Source organism: Lates calcarifer, linkage group LG6 (genome assembly GCF_001640805.2).
Source record: "Lates calcarifer isolate ASB-BC8 linkage group LG6, TLL_Latcal_v3, whole genome shotgun sequence".
Classification (NCBI taxonomy): Eukaryota; Metazoa; Chordata; class Actinopteri; family Centropomidae; genus Lates; species Lates calcarifer.
In genome coordinates this window covers 21,888,282-21,911,474 of record NC_066838.1, presented here as the reverse complement: position 1 = coordinate 21,911,474, position 23,193 = coordinate 21,888,282, and the positions used below count along the sequence as shown (strand labels likewise).

At 40.5% G+C, this 23,193-nt stretch overlaps 3 protein-coding genes across 5 annotated transcripts; all 3 read right to left on the bottom strand.

The window, feature by feature from the left end:
• Positions 1 to 1,351: 1,351 nt before the first annotated feature.
• Positions 1,352 to 7,644, bottom strand: slc52a3 (solute carrier family 52 member 3). Of its 2 annotated transcripts, XM_018687380.2 has the most exons (5): positions 6,581 to 7,644; positions 4,634 to 4,707; positions 3,166 to 4,255; positions 2,545 to 2,668; positions 1,352 to 2,214 (listed from the first exon to the last, which is right to left on the bottom strand). In XM_018687380.2, the coding sequence occupies exons 3-5, from the start codon at positions 4,176 to 4,178 to the stop codon at positions 1,996 to 1,998; spliced, it is 1,356 nt and encodes a 451-aa protein (XP_018542896.1). In that variant the 5' UTR covers positions 4,179 to 4,255; positions 4,634 to 4,707; positions 6,581 to 7,644; the 3' UTR covers positions 1,352 to 1,995. The 2 variants fall into 2 exon arrangements, with proteins under 2 accessions (XP_018542896.1, XP_018542895.1); XM_018687379.2 differs by lacking the exon at positions 4,634 to 4,707 and having other exon boundaries at positions 6,581 to 7,642.
• A 3,595-nt stretch (positions 7,645 to 11,239) lies between these two features.
• ube2v1 (ubiquitin-conjugating enzyme E2 variant 1) lies at positions 11,240 to 16,100 on the bottom strand. 2 transcript variants are annotated; one of them, XR_007813442.1, is made up of 5 exons: positions 16,012 to 16,100; positions 14,861 to 15,009; positions 14,087 to 14,212; positions 12,677 to 12,983; positions 11,240 to 11,966 (listed from the first exon to the last, which is right to left on the bottom strand). XR_007813442.1 is itself a non-coding variant. In XM_018687354.2 (4 exons), the coding sequence occupies exons 1-4, from the start codon at positions 16,031 to 16,033 to the stop codon at positions 12,837 to 12,839; spliced, it is 444 nt and encodes a 147-aa protein (XP_018542870.1). In that variant the 5' UTR covers positions 16,034 to 16,100; the 3' UTR covers positions 12,371 to 12,836. The 2 variants fall into 2 exon arrangements, 1 of the variants encoding a protein (XP_018542870.1); XM_018687354.2 differs by lacking the exon at positions 11,240 to 11,966 and having other exon boundaries at positions 12,371 to 12,983.
• Positions 16,101 to 16,656: 556 nt separating this feature from the next.
• On the bottom strand, positions 16,657 to 23,150 carry peds1 (plasmanylethanolamine desaturase 1). The gene is made up of 6 exons (XM_018687353.2): positions 22,948 to 23,150; positions 21,320 to 21,439; positions 21,072 to 21,163; positions 20,787 to 20,931; positions 20,471 to 20,683; positions 16,657 to 20,389 (listed from the first exon to the last, which is right to left on the bottom strand). Exons 1-6 carry the CDS (start codon positions 23,081 to 23,083, stop codon positions 20,268 to 20,270), a joined length of 828 nt encoding a protein of 275 aa, XP_018542869.1. The 5' UTR covers positions 23,084 to 23,150; the 3' UTR covers positions 16,657 to 20,267.
• Between the last annotated feature and the right edge of the window lie 43 nt (positions 23,151 to 23,193).

Here is a 23,193-nt window from a genome sequence, read left to right as displayed (position 1 = left end):
TTTATTGATCTGTTGGTTGTTTATTAATACAAACATTTCAGTCAATTGAAAAGTGGAGCTGCAAGACTCACACATACATGAACAATGCAACATTAACATTAACAAGACCTCTATGAGGCCTGTGATAGTCACTTAAATTAAAAATTAAAGTGACTATCTAATGCTGGACTATCTAATGGTCAGAAATCCTTTACTTAAGTAAAAGTACCACAACAACAATGTAAAACTACTCCATTACAAGTTCTGCATTCAAAGTAAAAGTACTTGTTCTGCAGAAAAATGCCCCCTGTGACTGATACTGTATAATATTATATGTGACAATATTTAATTTGGTGGTTGAAAAGATGCACATAATCATACTTAAGTAAAAGTCCTGCATTCAAAGCTTTACTTAAGTAAAAGTTTTTTAAAAAAGTATTAGCATCAAAATATACTTAAAAGTACCCAAAGTAAAAGTACTCACCATGCAGAATGGCCAGTTTCTGAATGATATACATTATGTTATTGGATTTTAATTATTGATGCATTAATGTTGAAGGGTCTCTATGGTCACAGCTGGTAAACGTGGGGTTAATTCAAACTACTTTATGTACTTCTGGGTAGCTTAACCCATGGCAATACATCATAATTAATTACTTCATTATATTTTGTATTAATAACCTGAATAAATCACTAAAACTACAATGAAATTTAGTGAAGATGGAGTGTAAAGTGACATAAGATTAAGGTAATCAAGTACAAGTACCTCAAAAATTTACTTAGATACGACCCCTGGGGAAATATGTTTAGTTATTATATATATACAAAATAACAACAATTCAACATGAATTAAACTATTTAAGCTTTATAAAGTTAAGTATTTCCTGCAGGACTTTTGTTGTTCACATTCGTATATTATATGTAACTGTATTTCACAGGAGCCAGACGTATACATTACATCCTACTGACTTTTCCTGAGCTGGAGTTGGTGATATAATACCATAATATATCTGTCTATAACCCGACTAGCTCTATTGTTATATTCACAGAGATAAAATGGATCAACAACCTGTTTTTATAAGCATTTTTCATCTTATACTTGCATGGATTTGATTTGATTTGAAGGTAAATATGCCATGTAATAGGTGTATAAATGTCAGCATTAAATCCTTCGCTTTATTTTCTCATGAACACAGGATAAATGTATTTCATGTGGAGGGATTTGTGATCAGTGTCTGCAGAATGTGGATTAACAGGATTTTAGAAGTGTGCTTGCGTCATCTAGTGGCCAAACAAAGTAATAGTTTCACGCCTGATGCAATGCTCTTTTTGGCAAGAGAATGAATAATAGAGCTGCATTTCCGTGTTAAAGTATTCTTATATTTACTTATTTTTAATAAGCTTTTCCTGTCAGAGAGTATTAAATGACTTTGACACAAACATTTATCAAGTTAAGTGCAAACACGGCTTAAAAATCGCAAGAAAAAAAAGTACCTCTATAACAAAGGATGGAGATGAACAAAACAAAGTAATAGTTCTATATCTTGAGAAAATGTGCTCATCTGCTTTATTGTGCACAGTATGATAAGATTAATATCACTCTCATGACTTAAATATTAATCTACAGCCAGACTGGCTTTATCCAAAGGTAAAAATATCCACTTACCAGCACCTCTAAATCTCACTTATAAACATGTCATATCTCTTTTTTTTAATCTGTACAAAAAACAACATGTAAAAACAACAAATTTTGGTTCTGTAGGGAGGTACTTGCTGGAGATATATCAGTGCAGTGAGTGACTGAAAGAAACATATTCTTTTCTCTCTGTAGCTCTCTGCAGGTATTTCTGCCGAATCTGTGGAGTCTGATCTGTGATGACATGCCTCCTGCTGCTCCTACGATCCTGCTCAATGGCTGATAGCTGTTGCCATTACTATTATAACTATTATAACTGTCATTATTACTTTTATAGCTACTATTATTATAACCATGTGGCTTGTTTATGTCTCCACCAGTCAGTATCTTAAAGGACATTTAGTGTTGCAGAAGTCTCCCGACTTAAACAGCCGGTAGACGTTTACCAGTGGGAACATGGTGACGGAGCCGACTAGTGAGCCGATCTGCGTCGCTGCTCCGCACCAAACCAGGGCGCTGTGGCTCCGGTCTCTGAGGATGACACCCACCATGACTTTGACGTAGGACAGCGTTCCGGTGAAGGAGAGCCATGACAGCACCTGGTGATGGAGGGAACAAGAACAAAGTGGACTCAGCGGTTCACCTGAATGACGATCTGGGAAATGTTTAACATCATTTCTGTCTGAAAAACAAATCAGGATTTCATGAATCATCATTTCTAAATGCTGGCGCCTTCCTCAGTTACACACTAACAGCCCAAATATGTTACCTCATCATCAGTTATGAGAGGGAGGAGAGTTGCTCAATACTCCGGTGTTTTGTAAAGGAGGAGCTGAACTTTGCCACAGGTAATATCCCTGATAAAGCTACTGTGTCTATTCTTTTCTACACCACAGGTCTCTTAAACAAGTTGTTTGAGTTTTACTCACAATGATCACCTGTCCCACCGCAGTCCCATGAAACAAAGGACACGGACTCATGGCTGCCATGGCCATGTTGTAGCTGCCAAATCCTGTCCCCAACACCGTCAGGACACCAAGGAACACCAGTGACCTGAAAACAAAGGTTGGTTATTTCTTATCTGCAGAGATTTCCTCAGTTTCTAGGAATCTACTTAGAGATAAAAGAAAACTTCTCTTTCAGGAGGGTAGTTAATTAACCTCTATTATCCCATATAAACTACTGTATGTTCCCAGGCCACTTTTAAACGCGTAATAAACAAGCAAGTAGGTCAAAGATACACAGTTTTTCAAGTCTGTCTTAAAACAAGCCAGTTTTGTTTGCTGCAATCATCCCTCCTGTTCATACTGGCCATTAAGAGACTTTTTGAATTACCTCACTATGTACAGTAGATGATGGAGGAACAAACTCCACAGTCCTTGTCCAGTGCACAAATAAATTCCAAAGTCTATCTGAAGTTTACGAGACTTTAGTGTTCTGAATTAGTCAAATTAAAGTGGATATCTTGAGTAAAAATCCCTCTTTTTACTTATTGTTTAAAAAAAACTTTCCTTTAATGAAAAATCTATGTTCTAAACATTATTTTTCACCTGTTTTGGAAGAACATTGCGATGGTGCAGGCCACTGGGTTGGCCACTGATGCAAGAGCAGCAGAGAGGTGATAGGCCAGGTTCCCGTAGGGCATGCAGGAGTACGTCTGCACAGAGGGCAGCAGGCCGTTGGTGGCGGTGTTAACCCACACCACCAGGAAGTAGATGAACATCAGCTGGTACACTGAGTGCTTTGAAGCAGATAGCAGAGGCCTGCTCTGGGCTTCACCCTCACCCTGACCCTGACATTTCACAGCCTCTCCATCGGTCTCCGCTCCAGGGTTATCCAGGCCGGAGCTGACAGAGGCCACGGCATCAGGCACAAGGTTTTCCGTGGACAGCTCGAACGTCCGAGGAAGCCTGTTCAGTGCAACAAAAGCAGCCAGGCTTAGGCACATCATGGCTGCCAGGAAGAAGAAAAACACCTCTGTGGAGAAGTTTGGAGGGAGATACTCTGTATGTAAGGACCACACGTTCTCGCCTGTGTGGTTTCCTCCAGTCTGAGAGGAGTTAACGCACTTGGCGATGCCCACACCTTGAGCCAGAGCAGCTACGCCGGGGATGAACCCACTTAGCCCTTCTCCAATATAATATGTGGTGATGTATTTTGCTGGAAGCTGCATCATGAAAGGCAGGAAGGTAACTGAGGAGGTGCAGTCCACCAGAGAGAGGAAGAAGGTGATGATGAAGAAGGCGGTGCTGTGCAATGCTCCAGCTACAATCATCGTCCTGTCCCAGAAGAAGGCGAGCAGGATGCAGGAGAGGATGCCGATGGAGAGGATGGAGTAAATGACAACCTGCTCTTTAAGACGACCCGGGCACAGTTTGTGCATGAGGGTGACCAGCAAGGGTCCCAGGTTGGCCAGCTGGATGATGACAGTCAGGTATGAGGGGAGCTCCCAGCCTTCAGGGAGGGTGTTGACGATGAGCGGCAGTTCCACCCACAGGCCGTTCACCGCCACCCAGGAGCCCAGGCCGAAGGCACAGGCCAGCATGTGGACGAGCAGAGCCATACTGCAGCTGGATTAGTCTGAAGAAACTCTGAGGAGGAAGAAGAAACAGATGGTTCCACCTCGGCCGTGTGTCATACCTGCAGGAACACAGACGTCAGAAGCATTAAATCAAGCCAGGTTGTTTTAAAAAGGAGAAGGAGTTGGGCATGTTTAGGACTTGAGTTCATCCAACTCAGATAAAAAAGACACATAACAAATCCATCATGTGATTTTCTTCATATCAGGAGAGTTTTAACCTTAACTGAAGGCATGCTAGGAGGAATGTGTGAATAAAACATTTCTAAATAACTTGATGATGAATTAAGCAACCGATCCACTGGACCTGAATTATAAGTTCTGAAAGTGATAATTAAACAACTGTAATGAAACTCTTTAATTAAACACACAAGACTCCTTTGTTACATGCAGCATGGGAAGCAGAGCTTCAAATAATAAATTAATGAACAGGAACGTACGTCTGCGATCCCTGACTTCCCTCCCACACATCAGTAGCTATCATCGCTCAGCTTCCAGTCAGAGCTCGATAAGACTGTGAGTGGTTCCCATCTGAGATGAGGCAGTCTTATCAGTTTATGTAGTTTATCTTGACCACTATCATTCCATTCTCTGTACTATTGCAAAACAGGACACTGTCATTTTAGTTCTTATATGTAATGTTGGTTATAATAGACACACAATTCACCTACACAAGATAAAACTATAGTGTGAATTGAATAAATTGGCGATTAAAGTAATTACTTCAGTTACACAGGTATTTGATAAGCATATTGTAGGACGCTTTGGATACAACTTTCTGCTGAGGAGAAGATCAGTTGTGGGCTGTCGACTCAATCTGAGATCAGATGAATTAGATATTGTGACTTATTAAAACTCATGTTCAGAGCCAGTGGTGGAGAAGTACTTACTGAAATCTGCATTTAGAAACCAACTGAAGTAAAAGTACAGATGTATATGGCCTCTGTGACTGTTCGATTAATATATATGACATTATTAGTTACTATTGTAGCTGCTGCGGGTGGAAATTGTTTAACGACTACTACTACAACTATATACAGTTAGGTAGTTTAGTCCAGTGGTTCCCAACATAGGGGCTGGGTCTTCTTCAAAAGGTCACTAGATAAATCAGAGAGGTCATGAGATGATTCATGGGAGCGAAAACAAGAAAAAACAAAATTCCACTTCACAAATTTATTTCCATTTTTGGACTTTACTTTTGTTGTGAGATATTGGATGATTTTCCTCTAAATTAAACTTTGATGTATTATTCCAAAAAGGAAAGAAACATTTGGTTTAACCTTTAACAATGTTTTGTTTGTAATAAGATCACCATAACAATTTTTGTATAAATGTAATAAGTAGCTACATCTGTCAGATAAATGCTATTAACTGTTGCATGCTACTTGGAACTGAATAAATAAATGTTTTATGCAGTGAAGTGAAACACTGGGGATAATGAAGATAGTTGCAGTGGTGGAAGAAGCAATCAGATCTTCTACTTAAGTAGAAGTCCTCAAACCAGTGTAAAATACTCCATTACAAGTAAAGAGCCTAGTTTAAATACTACATTACTTAAGTAAAATATAAGCAAAATGTACTTAAAGTATTAGACTGAAATGTAATTATTAGGCAGGTAAATACTCCCTGTGATTGTTCTGCTATTAATATTCAAAATATTAAATTACTATTATGGTTGCATTGTTGTCTGAGCAACACTTTAGTGCTGTAGCTGGAGGTGAAGCTGGTTTTAACATCTCTCACTTAGTCTGTGGCAAAGAAGAAGCATAAAATGGAAAGTATATCAAGGTTAAAACAGTTGTGGAGTAAATGTACTTTCCACCACTGCTCCCTGATAATCTATGAGCCCTGTTTTCAAAGTGCTACTTTAAGTGGAGCAAATGTCAGCTGAGGCCAGTTCAGTTACTTTATCAGTTACAACTTCATATGCAGTAATGTAACAAAGCAAAAACAAGGACAAGCCGGTGGGAAATGACCTCTCTCCTGACAGAAAACTTACACCAAAACCTGAGTTCACGACTTGTGTTTCAAGCATAGACTGTATATAAAAAGGATATGATACGGTTTTCACATCCCTTTCACAGACTGTAGAGGAATCCAGAAAACCACACGCTCTGTCTCTTTGTCACTTCCACCCTGACCCCATGATGCTGGACAAAACAAGTCCAACAATGTCTTGTGAAAATGATCACATGGTTTGTCTATGTTTGTTCAGGCAACTGTCAAAACAGGCTGCTGAGAAAAACAGTATTTTGGCTTTAAATAATGTGGATCACTTGAAGATAACTGAAAGAAAATGAGGTCCATGCTCAGATTCTCATGTTTACAGAGTTCACCACACTCCCACTTCTGAGTAATCTGCATTTTATACTTGGAAATGTACTTACAAGTGTCTTGAGTCCCAGATGGTGTTGGATACGACTTGCTGTCATCTTACATAGCGTTTAGTGACATATCTCCTCTGGCTGATGTTACATACTCACGCTGATGGAAATCACATGGCTCCTGGGTAGGTCAGAGTCCACTGCGGCCACTGATCAGCTCCTCTGGATAACAGAGGGCAGTGTCTAAATCCACCGAGCTTTCTTCACTGCACCCACCTCTTTAACTAGGTCAAGTCAGTGAAGCACTTCGAGGTGCCCTTGACATTTTGGCTCACGCACATTTGCCTGTTCCAGTAGAAAAACAGTAAAACAAAATGTGCTGCTGTAGTTGTTTTTGACTGTCCACACCCCCACCATCCGGATTGGATTGTTATTACAAGGAGAGGAGGTGGGGAATAAAATATTCAGTGTGCTCCTCGGTTAATTGAACACAACGGCATTTTACCCTTCAGAAAATTAAAACAGTACATCGGTTGTAACAGACATGGACTAATAGATACGGGCAACCTCCAGGACGAAGCCAAAATAGCCTCCCCAGGAAAGCAGGGGAAAGAGACGCGATGCGTGAGGGGAGTCTGGGTCAAAAATCGTATCCCTCTTTCTCAGGAGTTTAAACTCAATAAAGTCTGGGCATACAGACAAAAAACAAATATTTTTGGATTCAGTGTGACTTACACTTTCCGGGGACACCATTATCTCCGATGCCTATTTCGAAATCACGTCCGTAAATCCTCTTAGAAATCATGGGGGAAAAGGCGCTTCAGAACTCGCCTGAGAATACTCATATTTTAAGATTTTCCTTAATATTTAAGTAACATAATGATAGTTGTCTCTAAACCAACGGGTATTTTGCAAACAATACTTGATAATAGCTAATTCGGCATACTTTAAGTTGTGCCAGTTTGCCAATATAATTATAAAACACGTTGCTGACACCTCAAGAGCAAATTTGATAAGGTTTGTCTTCGACTCTTAGCGGTTTAAATTATTCCTGTCGTCACGTTGGTTCCCAAAGAACCCGTATGTTAGTGTTAGCATGTTTCCAGATTAACAGAAGCAGTTTTTTAATCGTACTCTCACACACAAGTGAAATTTTACTCATGATCAAATGGGAGGCTCAAGCAGGTGTTCATGTGGAACCAGAGCGACTCCTTAAAGCCTGCACCGCCCACTACTGGCCTCAGGTGCAACATACACTGTGTGACACATTGTTCACGTGAACACATTAGTGGGAAGGTTTGTGCAACAAACTGTTGCAAAATTATTTTAGGGAAGTAGACACTTCTTCATTCCTACTAATTAGTAAGACTGAACTGCTGCCCTCATGCAAAGTGAAGCTCACATCTGCCTCTTGTTACAACTATTTGTCTCCCATTTTGTGTTACTTACTTTTAAATAACTGTTTTAATATGCATTTTCCCACAGTACTGTGCTCGCTGGCCCACTGTCTCATGAGCCCCAGCTCCATACACACCAAATATAAATTATGCACAGCAAAGACACACAGCAAAAATATTTTTGTTTTTCTGGCCCAATAAATCATTGTGTTGCCCCCTATGCTTCCACATCTGGGCTGACTCCAGCAGTGTAGGAGGATTTTCTGTGTGGTCCAGATGTGGGGACGGTCATGTGGTATGTGGGTCAGACTTAGGCCAAAGAACCAGGCATATATTGAGCCAGAGGGAACACAAATATGTGTATCTGTATCTGAGCAAATTAACATTTTGACCAGATGATGGTGCTAAATAAAAACATCTGCAAAAGTCTTACAGTCGGGGTGAGGGGAACATGCATGTCTGAACCAGATTTCATGACAAACTACCCGGTAACTGTCGAGACATTACACTGAAAACCACAAGTGAGTGGGATTCCTCCTTCTGCTGAACATGGCAATACAGCTAATAGTTGTTGTGATATTTTGGTCTGGACCAAAGTGGTGGACAGGCCGCTAGCATTGCTAAAAACCCTTCATTTTTGAGTGTGCCGTTGATGGACGCAGTTCTCCCACAATGCAACGCGTAAGTGGAAAATGGAGGAGCTGCTCATAACCGGACAGAACCGGAGATGATTGTGGAAAATAATTCTTAAATCCTTGGAAAAACTTTCTTGTGTCTGTTTGTGAGGTTTAACTTGAAGTGACACTTAAACTAAGACAGAGAACAGTATAAACCTGGTCTCAGTCAGTGTGTCGTCCTTTGTTGTTGCTGCTTTACTGGGACACTTGAAATAAAACAGAGCCATCGTTAGTTACACCTGTGATGTGTGAAAACATCATGATCTTCTTTGCGCTCGTTATCTCATTACAAACAGGTGCCATGTCCTGACTTTTGTCTCACAGCTGGTACGTGTTCTCAGTTCTGCTTTTAACTTTAACTCATAGCCTCAGGCTTCAAGCGTATCAGATAAACATTTTCTATTTTTACCCCATCTGTAGTTTCCCTTACACCACCTCAAGTTTTCTGGCCTGTGGACTTAATAAGACCAAAGTGAGGTTTACCTACAGCTGTAAAGCCGGAACACGTCAGTGACATTTACCACAGCAATAATATAATAAAATTTACTTATCAAAATCTGTGATTATAAAGTGCTTTACAAAGGGCAGGCATGGAGCAATAAAATAACTGAAATGGACAAAATAAAATACTAAATAAATATGTTCACACAGTGTCAGTTAATGATCAGCAGTAAACAACTTAAGGAAAGCAGAGGTTTTGCTTCTGTTTCAGTGACGTTTTCATGTGAACCACATCTTTGATGAGCTGCTGTTTATGCTGAGGTTAACAGTGTCAACCTTCCTGCCACAACAGATTCACCCTGACATCCTCTCTGCTGTAAACTACACCTAAACTGCTTTATTTGTTTTGATGCAGGCCCTAAAGTGAGCACTGTTAAATTGTATAATGTAGGAGAACAATTAGTATTTAAATAAATATTGTCTCATGAAATGTGGAAAGCTGTAAGTCTACATTGATGATACTGTAACTCAATGTCAAAACGCTCTCTACACAGATGACCAGAAACTTGATATAAATGACCAGGTTATGTTCCATATCATATTCTGGATGTGATTAAAACCAGGATAAGACATAACAGGGAAATGACAGAGAAAATTAAGTCAAATTGTTGAGTAACTTTGTGCAGTGGTGGCTGAAGTATTCAGGTCCTTTAATAAAATAGTAATACCACTATGTAAAAATACTTCATTACAATGTATAATCAGCTGCTACCAGCAAAGTAATCTCAAAGGATCAAAAGTAAAAGTACTAATTAATATGAAGGTTTGTGACTTCCTAACTCTAAACGCACACTTTCTTACCGAGAATGAAAATGGGACATGGACTAATAATTTGTCATTTAACCGGCTATGTTTTTATTTACTTATTTATATTTCTATTCATCTTTATACATAGATGTGTTTTCTTTTTTCATAATCACATTGAACCTGATCATTGGGATTGTTTCTTTTCTTAAAAAAAATAAATAAAAATATTGTTGGAGAAAAAAAGCACTAAATTGAGAACTACTTTGAGAGTTACACAATGATATATTATTATTAATGTGTAAATGGCATTTTCCTATGCTAGTTGATTGAGTTAAAGCTAATTTTAACTGTTTTAAATATGTCTGGGTCAGTTACTTTATGAAAATTAATCGTGTTTTATAAGTTAATGATGTCTGTATCTGTAAAATCTTAATTTGTTAAGCAACTCTAACTCTAACTGTCATAAATGATGTAGTGACGTATTGAGTAGAATATTTTCCCTCTAAATTGGGAGTGGAGTACCAACATAAAGTGGCAGTGTTTTCCTCCTGTAGGTGTGTCGGTGGGTGGGTCATCAGAGCAAACTGCCTGCACCTGAGGGGAGTGGGTGTGGGGGCTGTGCTCTCTTACGGGGCAGCCTCAACCTATCCTCCACACCTTCTTTTAGTTCAGTCTGGGCTTGTCTGTTTCACCACACTGACACACATGCTTTCATTTATCCATACATGCCTCACATTCTTATCTCCACACTCCATATCTTCCTCACTAATTAAACAACATAATTTAGGTTTGGACTTTTGTGTGTGTGTGTGTGGTGTGTGTGTGTGTGTGTGTGTGTGTGTGTGTGTGTGTGTGGACCCCCTCGGTTCCTACAAGCCTGAGCCAAGTTTGCAACAAGGGACTTTCAAATGTGTCCTCAGGGTGACAGCATTAAACCTAAATATTACAAAGCCTTAGCTTCATCCCCCACTGATCTTGTGCAACAGAAATATGACCCCTCAGATTTGCTTTGGGACCTCTTGGACATTCCTGACCCCCAGATTGAAAACCACTGACCAAAAATATGAAACATCTTAACTGCATACAAGGCGGTCTTTATGCTAAGCTAAGCACATGCTGGCTTTAGCTTCATATTTAGCTTATAGACAGTGGTAGAGTGGTATTAATCTCATCTAAACCGCTGCAAGAACAAACACATCTCCCATAATAATGATCTACGCCCGTAAGTGGTTTGTGCTTGCATCATGCTTCTGCTGAATCTATTACTCATCCTACTGCAGAAGTCATGTAAATAAACGCTGTACATGACACCAGTCGTTGCGCAAAAATGCTCCATACACACTTTCATGCAACCCATGAGCACTGTAACACTCGCAGTGATCTACAATGACACAAATGCATGAAAAGCATGAAGTCAGATTTATGAAAGAAGTGAAGTAAAACAAATTGTCACATGAAGTAGCAAAGACAGTTTCACAAAGTCAGAAATAAACTCCTCTGACGTTACACAGGACCCAAAAGAGGTAGCTGATTTCACTTCTACTTTCAAGCATGGTTTTAACTGGGACTTCTGCAGACCTACAGCAGATATGCATACTACACTAATATGCATATTAAGATCAGATATAGTGGTATAGATACAACGTTCACTTTGGGACAGTTCTTACATAGAAGAGAAAGAAAAAAAGCCATGTGTGACTAAAGGTGACCACTTCCAGGCACCTTGCTGAGCTGCAGCCATGCATTCACAACTGAGGGGTGACTGATGAGTCTGTGGCCTAACGCTGAAGGACACGAGTTAAACAGTTCTCGTTACAGACACGTGCAGTTTAACTCTTTCAGTGATTTTACAGGGAGGTTTGAAGTTAATAACTTTTGTGGTTTTTCTGTTTTGGCTAATTAAAATTTGCACGTCAGCACCATCTGAGAAAATGAACACCAGCCAAATGCTGATTTGAACTCGCCCAACACCCGCCCTGTTCACCTGATCTGGCCCCCTCAGTCTGCCACCTCTTCCAAGAGAGATACAGAGGGAGCTCAGCAGCCGCCATTTTGACAATAGATGATGACATCATTGCTGCTGTAGATCATTTTCTCAGACAGGGCTGACTTGCAATTCTCAAATACCTGAAACAGAAAAACCACAAATGTAATTGACTTCAAACTTTCTGCACAATCACCCAAAGAGTTGAGCTGCATCTGCATCTATCCAAAACCTTTTTAACTCATTTCCTTCTACCTTAAGACATGAACTTATCAATCACGCCTCATACTATGAAGGGAAAAAATTGTGCCTATGTCAACACGCACTGAAGAAAATATTTCATTAGACATCTGGACACATGACAAGACATTCTTAACATTATTTACCAAGTTAAATGTGTTTTGGGTACGGGGCTTTATATATATATATGAACCTTGAGAGAAGATTATCTCGTAACTAACAGCAACCAATCGTCTGATAGTGGACTATGTGCAGTTATGTTAAGTGGCCGTTTTTCAATGTTACAAAAAGGCAACAGACAAAGAGGTACACTCAATAAGATTATTTATGTTATTGTACAATCTGCATTTTTTAACAAATAATAATAAAAAAAGATTAGTAAGATGTACAGTATTCGAATGATCATATCTGGTGTGGACCGAGGACTCCGCCTGCCTCGTCACATCGAGTCCACCCAGAGCTCCAGTGATGGGAGAGGGAGGGGGCGGGGGCCTGGAATGACTGTCATGAATGCTCAATAAGTGTGTATACAGATATATATGAGTGTCTGTGTGTGTGTGCCTGTGTATGTGTGTGTGCGTGTGTGTGTGTGTGTAAGTGTGTCTGCATGTACCTGTTATTGTTGCGTGTGTGTTTGTGTGTTCAGCCAAGGTGTTGGCAGGAGGTGGAATGTCACATGGCGGATGATGGGGATAAAGGGATGAAAGCAAAACAGAAGAGTTGGGAGAGGAGGGGAAAGGAGAAAAAGATGGAGGCAAAAGTAGCAGTAGGGCTCAGTTGGTGTAGATCTGGCCCTCGGGTGGCTGAGGAAGCTTCATGTTTTCCTTGCACGTCATGAGCCGTCGCAGCTCCAGCAGCACCATCCGGATGCTGTAGGAGTTCTGCCACTTGGCCAGTGCAGTCACTGCATGCATGTCAACCTGGAGGACAGAGAACAAATTAGGTTTTTTGGGGGGTTTTTGCCTTTTTTTTCCACTGGAATGATTTGTGTTGCACATCACAGACATCACAAATGTCAGAAATTGATTTTAAGATAATTTATAGTGGAGATCTTTATGTTCAGATCAGTTTTCACACTAGTTTTGTCTGAGTCCAAACCTGAGTTTGTCCTCACCTCCTCACTAACAGATAAACTGCTTTTAAACCTGTTTACTATTACTTCGGTTTGTGGTATGTTTAAATTAAGCTTTCCTCATTAATATCTCAAGGAAATTTCAATCAAACGCAACTGGACTTAGTTAATGTCTTGGAAGGCTTCATCAGTTCATGCTCGCATCTGACCAGGCTGGGACTGAGAGGTGAAACGTCTTCCGAGACAATAACTGAGTCCAGTTGCATTCGATTGAAATTTCCTTGAGATAACTATGACCTGGAGAATGAGAATATTCACAGGCCTTTCCTCATTAAATTTTAAGTGACAATTGAAAGGAGGACAACCACTCGTGAAGAAGTAAAAAAACAAGTGCACGTTGTCCACTGCCTTGCAAGAGAAAACTGTATGTATCATGTTGGCCACGATGTTTTTGGTTCTCCTATATGGAGAATCAACATACTCTCACACCAAATACCGAATGCACAGTACTGTGGATTTTGTGCCCGAGTTAATGCAGTGGTTACATCAGCTGTCACAGACTTCACAGGAACATCTTGCTCATCTGGAATGACCAGTCCACAGAAAACTCATTACAAAGGAACGCACAAAAGGTCTTCCCTTAATTGTGTGCAACTTTAATTCATTTAATGAATGCTATTCTAATGTGTTAGCATGCTTTGTGTTACATTCACATGCAACCAAATCATGTAATGCTCTTCAACATGAGCAGTTCAATTTCAGTTTGGACAAGCGTCGATATTACAAAACAAACATGAGCCAAATGCTGCTTCTAAAACTGTATTCATCAGTGAGGCATGAACATGATCAAGAACATGATCATGTATCTCAAATAGGCAGCCAACAGCCGAGGCATGCAAATGTTTGATCATAAAGCTGAAACAAAAAAACTGGTTTATAAGATTTACATACCACACCGTTGGAGTTGTGCACGCCATTCAAGTTTATCTTTGTCACAAATCTGACAAACGGCGGTGACTCTGGGTATCCTGGCCCACATTCAACCTTCAGATTGTACATCCTGTTTTCATAGCTTGTCTGTGGACAGAGACGAGTGGGGAGAACTCAGTGAGTGGACAGCACACTAAACATCAACAAACAGCAATAAAATGTTAAATGAATTGAAATCGATGGAAGAAAATCCATGATTGTAACCATTAAACTATAAACTATATTTTACCCAGATAAACAGGAAAAGTAAATATGTTGGTTTAAACTGGGGAAACCTGAATCGGCTGAGTCAGCTGTAGTCTGACATAAGCTAAGTTGAAAACGATCCAGCTCCGATGATCTCCATTGCAGATTCATATTAAGCTTCACTTGTACTAACTTGCCTCTAAAGGCAGTCAACCTCAACAAACAAAAAAAGAGGAAAACATTTTCAGCATTTGATGTTTAAATAATCAATGTTAAAATGTTGACTTTTAGAAGGGAATTCATCCTGTGCTATATGATACAGCTACCTGTTGCCTCCTGTCATTTTGTGATATTATGTTGTGATATTTTATTTATTACAGTCCATCCCCTTGCACCTGCCTTTAAACTTAGCTGATGTACTCAGAGCAGTGTGCAGCTAATACCCTACTACATCTTGATACACTGACAGGAAACCGATCAAAACTGAGGCCCACTTTAATGACGACTGTTCAGTAAGCATTGAGGTGCTTAAAAAATGGCACCACTCACCCTGGGAGGGCCGAGGATCACTCCTCTCCATCGTGTTAAGGTCATGTCCTCGTCATCCTCCAGACCCCAGCTCACCGTCCCATCTCCCACACCTTTCTGGCCTTCCTCCAGCTCTTCCAAGAGCCGGAAATTGCGAGGAACTTTAACGCCTGTTTTTCGGGAAAACATACCCAAGCAAGGCTGTTATGGCCACAAATGTACACTCCCAACATGTCAAGTGGATTATAGGTGCCACTGTGCATGCCAGAGAAATGACTTGCAGTTATAAAGGTGTGCGTCGGTCGTGGCGTAACTCATGCAGACAACAGGAAAATAAGGAACGCCTTTAGCCGTTTCACTGAGGTAGATGTTATTCATTTCCTCTAATTTAGCATCTGGCTTCGACGATGCTGCATCATTTGGCCTCTGCAGTGAGATGCGATGGTGCTGCACTGTTAACTGAGCCATGCACACACATACACGCGCGCACACACACACACTGCCAGCTGATGCAGCAATCACAGCTCAGTCTACCCTCACTGAAACTCAGCAGAACGCTGGATCATGTTTTCTTCATAAGCCAGAAGTCTGTCTCAGAAAATGTGCCGTCATTGTTGACGTTAAACAGCGAGAGATTAACCAAGCACGAAAACTGACTGTTGATTCAACAACATTTATTGATGAATTTAACGCTAACGACCCGGTTTGTGACACATCCGTTGTCGGAGTCGGTAAACACATTTATGCCGCAAATAAGCTACCGAGACGTTTGGGTGGCGGTGCTGTGGCTCACAACCGTCAGCGCTCGACACTGCTACCATGCTAACTTACGCTGTTAAATGAAAGCTAACAAGTTATATAATGATATATCTGCAGATGACTGGTGTTAAACGATAAGATGACAATTAAACGATATAAAATTCATCTATCGGCAGTCATATTGCATCCCCGTTGTCCAACTTAACTTGCGTTAGCTTAGCTAATAGCATCGCTTCCTATTCATTCTCCTCGGCGGCTCCGGCTTTACATTAGCACGTATCTTCTCACAGAGCTGGTGCATCTGTAGATAATCAACCTCACTATGAACCTTGATAGCTACACCGTGAAAATTCAAATAAGCAGATTATTTAAAGACAGCTTCTCATGGTGATTTATTTCTCTCGAACATTTACCTGATCCGGCGGCGCCCGCCATCTTGTCGCTACACAGCGGGAGCGCGCACGTAGCTTTGCCATTGTGCCCAACGGTGCGTGCGCGTTGAAGAAACGCAAAGCATCGCTTCCTTTGTTGTTCTCAGGCAAATTAGTCCGAGAAACAGAGATTGTGAGGCCAGTCAAAGCACGACCTTGATGATATTGTGTATTTTTCTTGTTGTAAACAAATTCTACAAAAAGACCAAATCCAGTAATGAGATAATTATGTCAACAAGTAATATCAGTATGTTATTACCTTGTTCCTCTGAGCCATTATTGAGAGATGCACGAACACATTGTTGGATTCCGTCTTTTCATGGCTTATGTTTACTGTAATAATAAGGCCTTTAAATAAAACCAGCAGAGGCCGGCTTCCCAACAGGTGCCAGCATGTTTATAAATTAGTAATAGGCCTTTTCCACAGTAGACAGTTTGACTTGTCTTTGTGGGGAAAGAACTTATGAATTACTAATAACATTAATAGTGGTCCTGTTATTTTTCATTTGTGCTTTTCTTGTTGTGACATGTCAAAATATCTTCTTAAAAAAACACAGACTTGCTCCCAACAGAGTGAGATTAAATATGCAGAGAAAGTAGGAATGCATCAGAGAAAACAAGGAGCAGTAATTATCAACCTTTTATTTAGTTTATTTATAAATACAGTTTAATATATACATTGTAAGTCTCCCACATGGAAGACAACAAAAAGGCATCAAGGCATTATTCTGATATCTAAAACTCCATCACCACCAGTATATACTGTATAACCAACTACAACATCCATATGGGTCATTGCCTCAGAGGACGTGAGAGGCAAATGAAGGGCAATTTAAAGTCAGTCAATGAATTGTTTTCCCATATTGCTGGCAAGATTTACAGTAAATCAATAAGGGAGAGGATAAGGCAATTCAATAAAAAGTCCAAGGATTATTACAAAAGCAATTTCAACACAGCATGTTAAACATACCAACGACGACTGCCCACCCCACAAGTTTAATTTGCTTCCACATTTTTTTTTCCAGTGGGAAAATATTGAGCTAACCACACATTGTCACAAAATACCCTTCAAATCCACTAATGAAAGCCCACTGTCTCTAAGCAGAAAAATCAAACACAGCTTAATCACAAATTCTACCTCAATAACAAGAGGTCGAGTTAACTGCACTGATGTATGGCTACGACAGAACCTATATTGCCTTTAAAATCAATTCAGCTATTTTGGCCAACAAAATCTGATAGAAATAAGTGATTTAAACAACTTTCAATGATTAAATAATGGCCTTAACTTCACTAATGGAGTGTTTTGTTTTTTACAAATTCATATTAAACCACCATAATCGACTCAACCACAATCCTGAGATCATCTGGAGAATAAGAGTGAATTAATGTTCAATCCATACTCTCAGCCAGACTCCCAGCCACAACAGCCGTAGCAAGTCTGTCTCCAAACAAAGATTATTATGGTATGGATTCCTAGTGACTTCACCATTTACTTTTTATGTAAGGTTGTAACCAATCATGGCTTCTCATGTCCAGTTCTCCTAAACATTATCCTTAGCTTGTCCTATTTTGCAGTATTACAGAAAAGCAGAATATCCTTAAAAAAGCAATTTACCTGAAGCGCTGAAACATCCAGCAGGGCCGACGCCAAACTCCTATTTAGAAAATAAGTTGTGTGTCAAAGTTCAAATGTGTCTACCGGCTGCAGTTAGCGGAGCCCCAACAAGATTTTGCCTAATACTGATCAAAAACTTCTACCACAGGAGTAGCACTTGAACGCAGGCCTTAAAGATCTGATGCAGTGACACATAACGGCATCATACATTACACCAGCTAGCGCACACAGAACTGCCTCTCACAATACTCTACAAGCACTATGCAATCTTTAGTGTACTTCTGCTGTTGACCTATGGTGGATAATTTCATATAATCAAGTATGAAGGATTCAAAAACTGGAATATTACATAATATAAAACATAATTTTGGTTTTAAAGTTAACTATAACTATCATTACTTTGAGCAAAGCACAGGATGCTTCATAATTAAGCCTTTAACCTGGTCAACCCAACTGAACAGCAAGGATAGCTTCTCCCATTTAAACCTGAAAACCTTTGCCTTGGAATGAAGATAACATTTTGGGACTGTTTGTCAAAGTTATCAAAGTTTTGGGGTCATCTTTTTGAAAGAGGTACAATTAATTTCACCTGGAGCAAGCACAAATCCTCCCTGGTCGGTGTCTTGCTTTACACAAACTCAAAGGAAAGCTGGTGACCCAGTATATTGCTTGCACAAGCCGACATGCTGTATGCATGCACGCATTCTTACGTCTGTGTAAGTGACATCTTAATTAGTAAAAGTAAATTTCGTCATGCAGTTTATTAAGCAGCTAAATTTTTGAGCTCCAGTTCTTCCAACTAAGCAAATATCTGTAAACTATTAAAAAAAAGAAAGGCATTTTAACCTAATCGTATGAGTTAAGACGTATAGTTAAGGGCCTCTTATTACACTGCATAGTTATTCGCTGTACAATACATTTACAAAGTACTGACTAAAGCATTAAAAAACTTTCAACCAATTAATTAATTACATAATCTCATCTATAGGAGTCAAGAAATTCCTGGATCGTCAGCCTTCACTGAAGCCCTTGTAACATCACCAAGTCAACTTGTCACAGTTACCAAGACGGTAACACTGTGGCAACATTACTCGCGGGGAATGTTACGCTCTGAAACCCTCCCACGTTACAAAAGAATAGCAAGATGTGAGGAGTGAAAACGATTTTACATACAGTTGGCACATAACTCTGGAAGTGTTTGCGTCTGATTAATCGAGACACAAATCCCAGAAAAGACAAAGTTTCCGTTGCAACGACTCGAAGGAGTGCTGCAAATGAAACAGAACAACAAAAGAAAGACACAAGAACTGCATTAACAGTGTGTAAGGCAGCTTGACAAAACTGCATGTGCCTCTTTTTTTTCCTGCAGAGCTGTCTGTTTACCAGGAGGCAAAAACCTAAAAATGCTTTTCACAGTGGACACTGTGATCATCTGAAAAGACTACTTGGTAGGGCCAGCGTGACTCAGCACATATGATATATGTATATTTATCCAGATTTTCTAATGATCTGGCATCAACACTGACTACAGTTACATCCGGTTTCATGTGACTTTTGCAGATTAAATTACTGTGTGTCCTTGTTTAGCCTGAAAATTTCTCATCTTCTGTGTTTACACTGTCATCAAAAATAAAAATGCAAACAGTCCTGATAATCCAGACAACAAATTTTTTTAAAATGCCTGGTTAAGATCTGACAGCAATTTGAGCAATTTGTTTTTATATTCTTCTTAGCTTGTTAATTTAAAAGTGTTTTTTCTGAGCTGTCTGACCTGTTGTTTAGCATCCTGGTGGGACAAATCTGCCTGTTAAGAAGCCTTGACTCCTTCACTGTAACTGTAGTCATTGTTTCTGATTGACAAATTCATGATTCAACTATTAAATATGGCTGCAGTTTGATTTGTTAACAAGTTACTAGAATCAACAATGGCCACTCATTAGTAATACACATCATCACCTCTCAAAAAACAGTCAACAAATGTAACAGTAATTAACCAATTTGTTCTTTAGCTATCAACATTGGTAAAGCATCCTAAAATCCTACAACTTACCACGGCCTAAATTCACTTGCACATCACAAAGACTTTTAATAAGGTGGAGATGAAAAGACTGATCCAGAAAAAATAAATCAGTGCTAAATATAATTTGATTTATCAACTCTCCAAATGAACAGTTGTGGCTCTGGAGGAGAAAAAGACTGAGCAATCACGCTTTCAAGTTTTTTTTCTTGGGGATCGTTTGAATTTTTCTGACGTGACGGAAATCTTTTAATCTCCTTGGACATCGATTTCAAATTATGCACCTGATCAAACCTTCCTAGCAAGAGCCTTTGTAAAAATCACCCCAAAAAAAGTTATGAGTTGTGTTAGACATACGGAGAGTTAAGGATATATTGCAATTTGAAATGACGATCTCCGTGAGTGAGTAATGAAAAATTCTGTCAACAACAAAGCCCTCCTCTTGAAAAATAGACAAAATGTGCAAGACTTAAAGCTATGGCATCAGAAACTGTTTGTTAGTTTTCCTTCCTATGGATTACAGTTTAAGTGAGGCAAAATAGGGGATGAGAAGCCTGGACGGAGCCAGTGTCTTCTGAGGTAGGGTGCAGTTAGCCTGCGGCGTTACTTGACTTTTTGAGCCCATTTCAGGTCGTCTGACCTGGGCTTCTCTCCCGTCACGCCCTGGATAAGATCCTCCAGGTTCCTCCAGAATCCCAGCTTCTCCAGCGGGTAGTTCAGCCAACCTGGAGAGACGAAAAGCTCAGTGACAAACCTGCCTGACTCCCATCCACTCTCATCTTCAAAACAACTGGGCTGGGACGCACCTGTGGTGATGCAGAAGTACGTCTCGTGGGGAGAGACGTGGTGGATGCGGTGGTGCTTGCGGGGGAGGATGATGTGGCAGTCCTGGAGGAACACAACCCAGCGAGGCAGGCCAAAGTACGTGTGTGACCACTTGTGAATCTGGTTGGTGAGGGTCACAAAGATGGCTAGTGCAAACAAGTAGCAGTACCAGGGGTAGATATGGTAAATCTCCGCTGCAATTAAAGGAAGACAGAAAACATGGTGATGTTTAGATCAGATTACAGCATTTTCACACTGGAGGAAATGTCAGGCTGGGTTTGTTGATATGAAACTCACCAGGGGAGAGGGTGAGGAAGTTGAAGGCCATGTTTGCTAGAGGGACTATGGTCAGCATGCAGTTGTCACCATTGGTTTCAATGAAGTCGTGACGGGTGATGGCCGTGGGGTCGATGTGGTGCTCTCTAAATGGTCGTATAAAGGCCTGCAGGGACAGATCACACAGTACAGTCGGGTGAAAAACAAGAAATATGCACTGTAAATGCAGGGAAAATACAAAACAGACTGTTTAGAGTGCAAACAATGGATTCTAGTTTTTGTAGGGAAAAAACATGGACACCTTACCTTTCCAAAGATGGGTAGATCCACTGATCCCCACGTATCGGCCCCCCAGTGAACAAGTCCTGACGCAAAGTCTGCGGTGAGTATTCCTGCCACTGAAAATGAAATGAGGAGGAGAAAAGAGCAGAATAATTATAAAGAAAAAAACAGCCAACACTTACTTGGACTGCAGCTCTGAAAAAAAAACAACAGAACTAACCAACCACTGATAAAAGATGAGGACATTATATAATTTTTCAGTAAGCACTTACCAATGCCCAACAGAATGTACCACAGATGCCCCAGATGGAAATTGGCAAGAAGGTGAATGAAATTGAAGGCCATGAGAGAGAAGCAGAGGACAACACTTAGCCATTCTTGACATCTTTTGCCTTAAAGAGAAACATGAGCAGATATATTAGTACAAGTAGAGCACACGAGCCTGCTGCAAAAAAAATTTTGGTTACATGAGTTTCCTGATAAGATTATCAGTCGTATCATGTCTCCAGTCAGTCCACAGCAACCTGAGCTTAATGAGATATTATATAATTCAAACTAAAAATGGCCAAAGGTTAGTAAACTAGTCAGCATGATTGACTTTCAGATGCTTCATTCCTCTGCACTTTGCTAGTTACATGACAATGTCAAGCAGCTGGGCCTGAAATACCTGTCCACATTTTACAGCGCAAAGAAAGCTGCAATCTGTGGTGGTAAAACATCTAATCACCACGCAGTCAAAACTGAGATCCTTGTAAGCATAGATGGATTAGATTAATGGGTACAATGAGCACAGGTCCAGGGGCCAGGGAGGTCAGGGGGGCTGTATGAAGTGACTGTTAATATTTGTGTGAAAGTAACAGAAAAGACACAAAATGGCCACAACAAAATGCAAAACAGTCCCAAAAGGAGGCAAAACAACAGCAAAGAAATTCAAAATGGCCACAAAGAGACACAAAATGTGAACATACACAAAACATTTAAAGATGAAAAATGACCCCATGACAGTAAAAGTGGCTAGAGATGCAACATGGTCCTATGAAGACATAAAACAACTACAAGAGACATAACATGACTAAAGAGAGGTGCAAAACGACCACACTGAAACCCTAAAAGACTACAAAGAGACATAAAACAACTACAGAGACATTAAGTGACTAAAGAGAGACGCAAAACGATCATGCAGACATAAAGTGACTGTATAGAGGTAGTCTGTGGAGGGGTGAGGGACTTACGCATGTCTCTGCCCAGGGGCCTATTTTCTCATAACCAGTCAATGCTAACAAGGTCCAACAACTGAATATGAGCAGCTCAAAAAGGCAAGTATTTGTGTAATGGGCGGGAGGGCCATTCACTCTGGCCAAGTTCAAGTGGTGGGAGGACTGGCTCAGTGGAATGGCCCAAGATCTGGAAAAAAAAAAACTATTTCGACTATTAGGTTTTTTGGTTTGTTTGTTTGTTTTTGGTTGTGCACTGACAGTGTATATGGGCTGACTTAGCAACAACACTGTTATGAAAGGTCACAGCGGCTCCATGGACAAATGAGGCTCTTGAGCCTAAAGCAGAAGCAGTGGATCCTTCTAACCTCTGCCTGATGCTCGAAATGTCAAAGGACAACTGCGACTCAAACACAAATTCAACCAATTTCACATGATTCCTATTGTGTAACAACAACAACAACACTGTGGCTGTAACAAGCCCAGAACTGTCGCTGGTTGTTCGGTGTCCGTTAACTGCGGCGGTTGAAGATAAACCGGTGTTCCTGTTTGTGATTTTAATAGTTCTTCCCCCCAGTTTCATATTTGGTAACTACATAAAACCAGCCGTTATGTCACGCCACTCATGGACACTTGAACCGGGGGAACAAGCTCATAAGACGGAGCTACTGAGGGGATCGACTCACCTGGCGAGTACAAAGTGGCCAGTTCGCGGGCACCGGCGTGCTGTGGACCCCATCTAGCCGGTCCCCGGCCCGGTCCCTGCGGCTCCAGGCTCTGTGTTTCCACTCCACACCCGTTCTCGTTAACCATTCTCGCCATTTCTCTGCTGTGGGCCCAGCCCCTTCGGTCTCTCTACTCACAGCCAGGAACCAACGGAATCATCAACTTTCTCAGCCCACAGACAACGTAGCGATTTAGACCAATCAAGA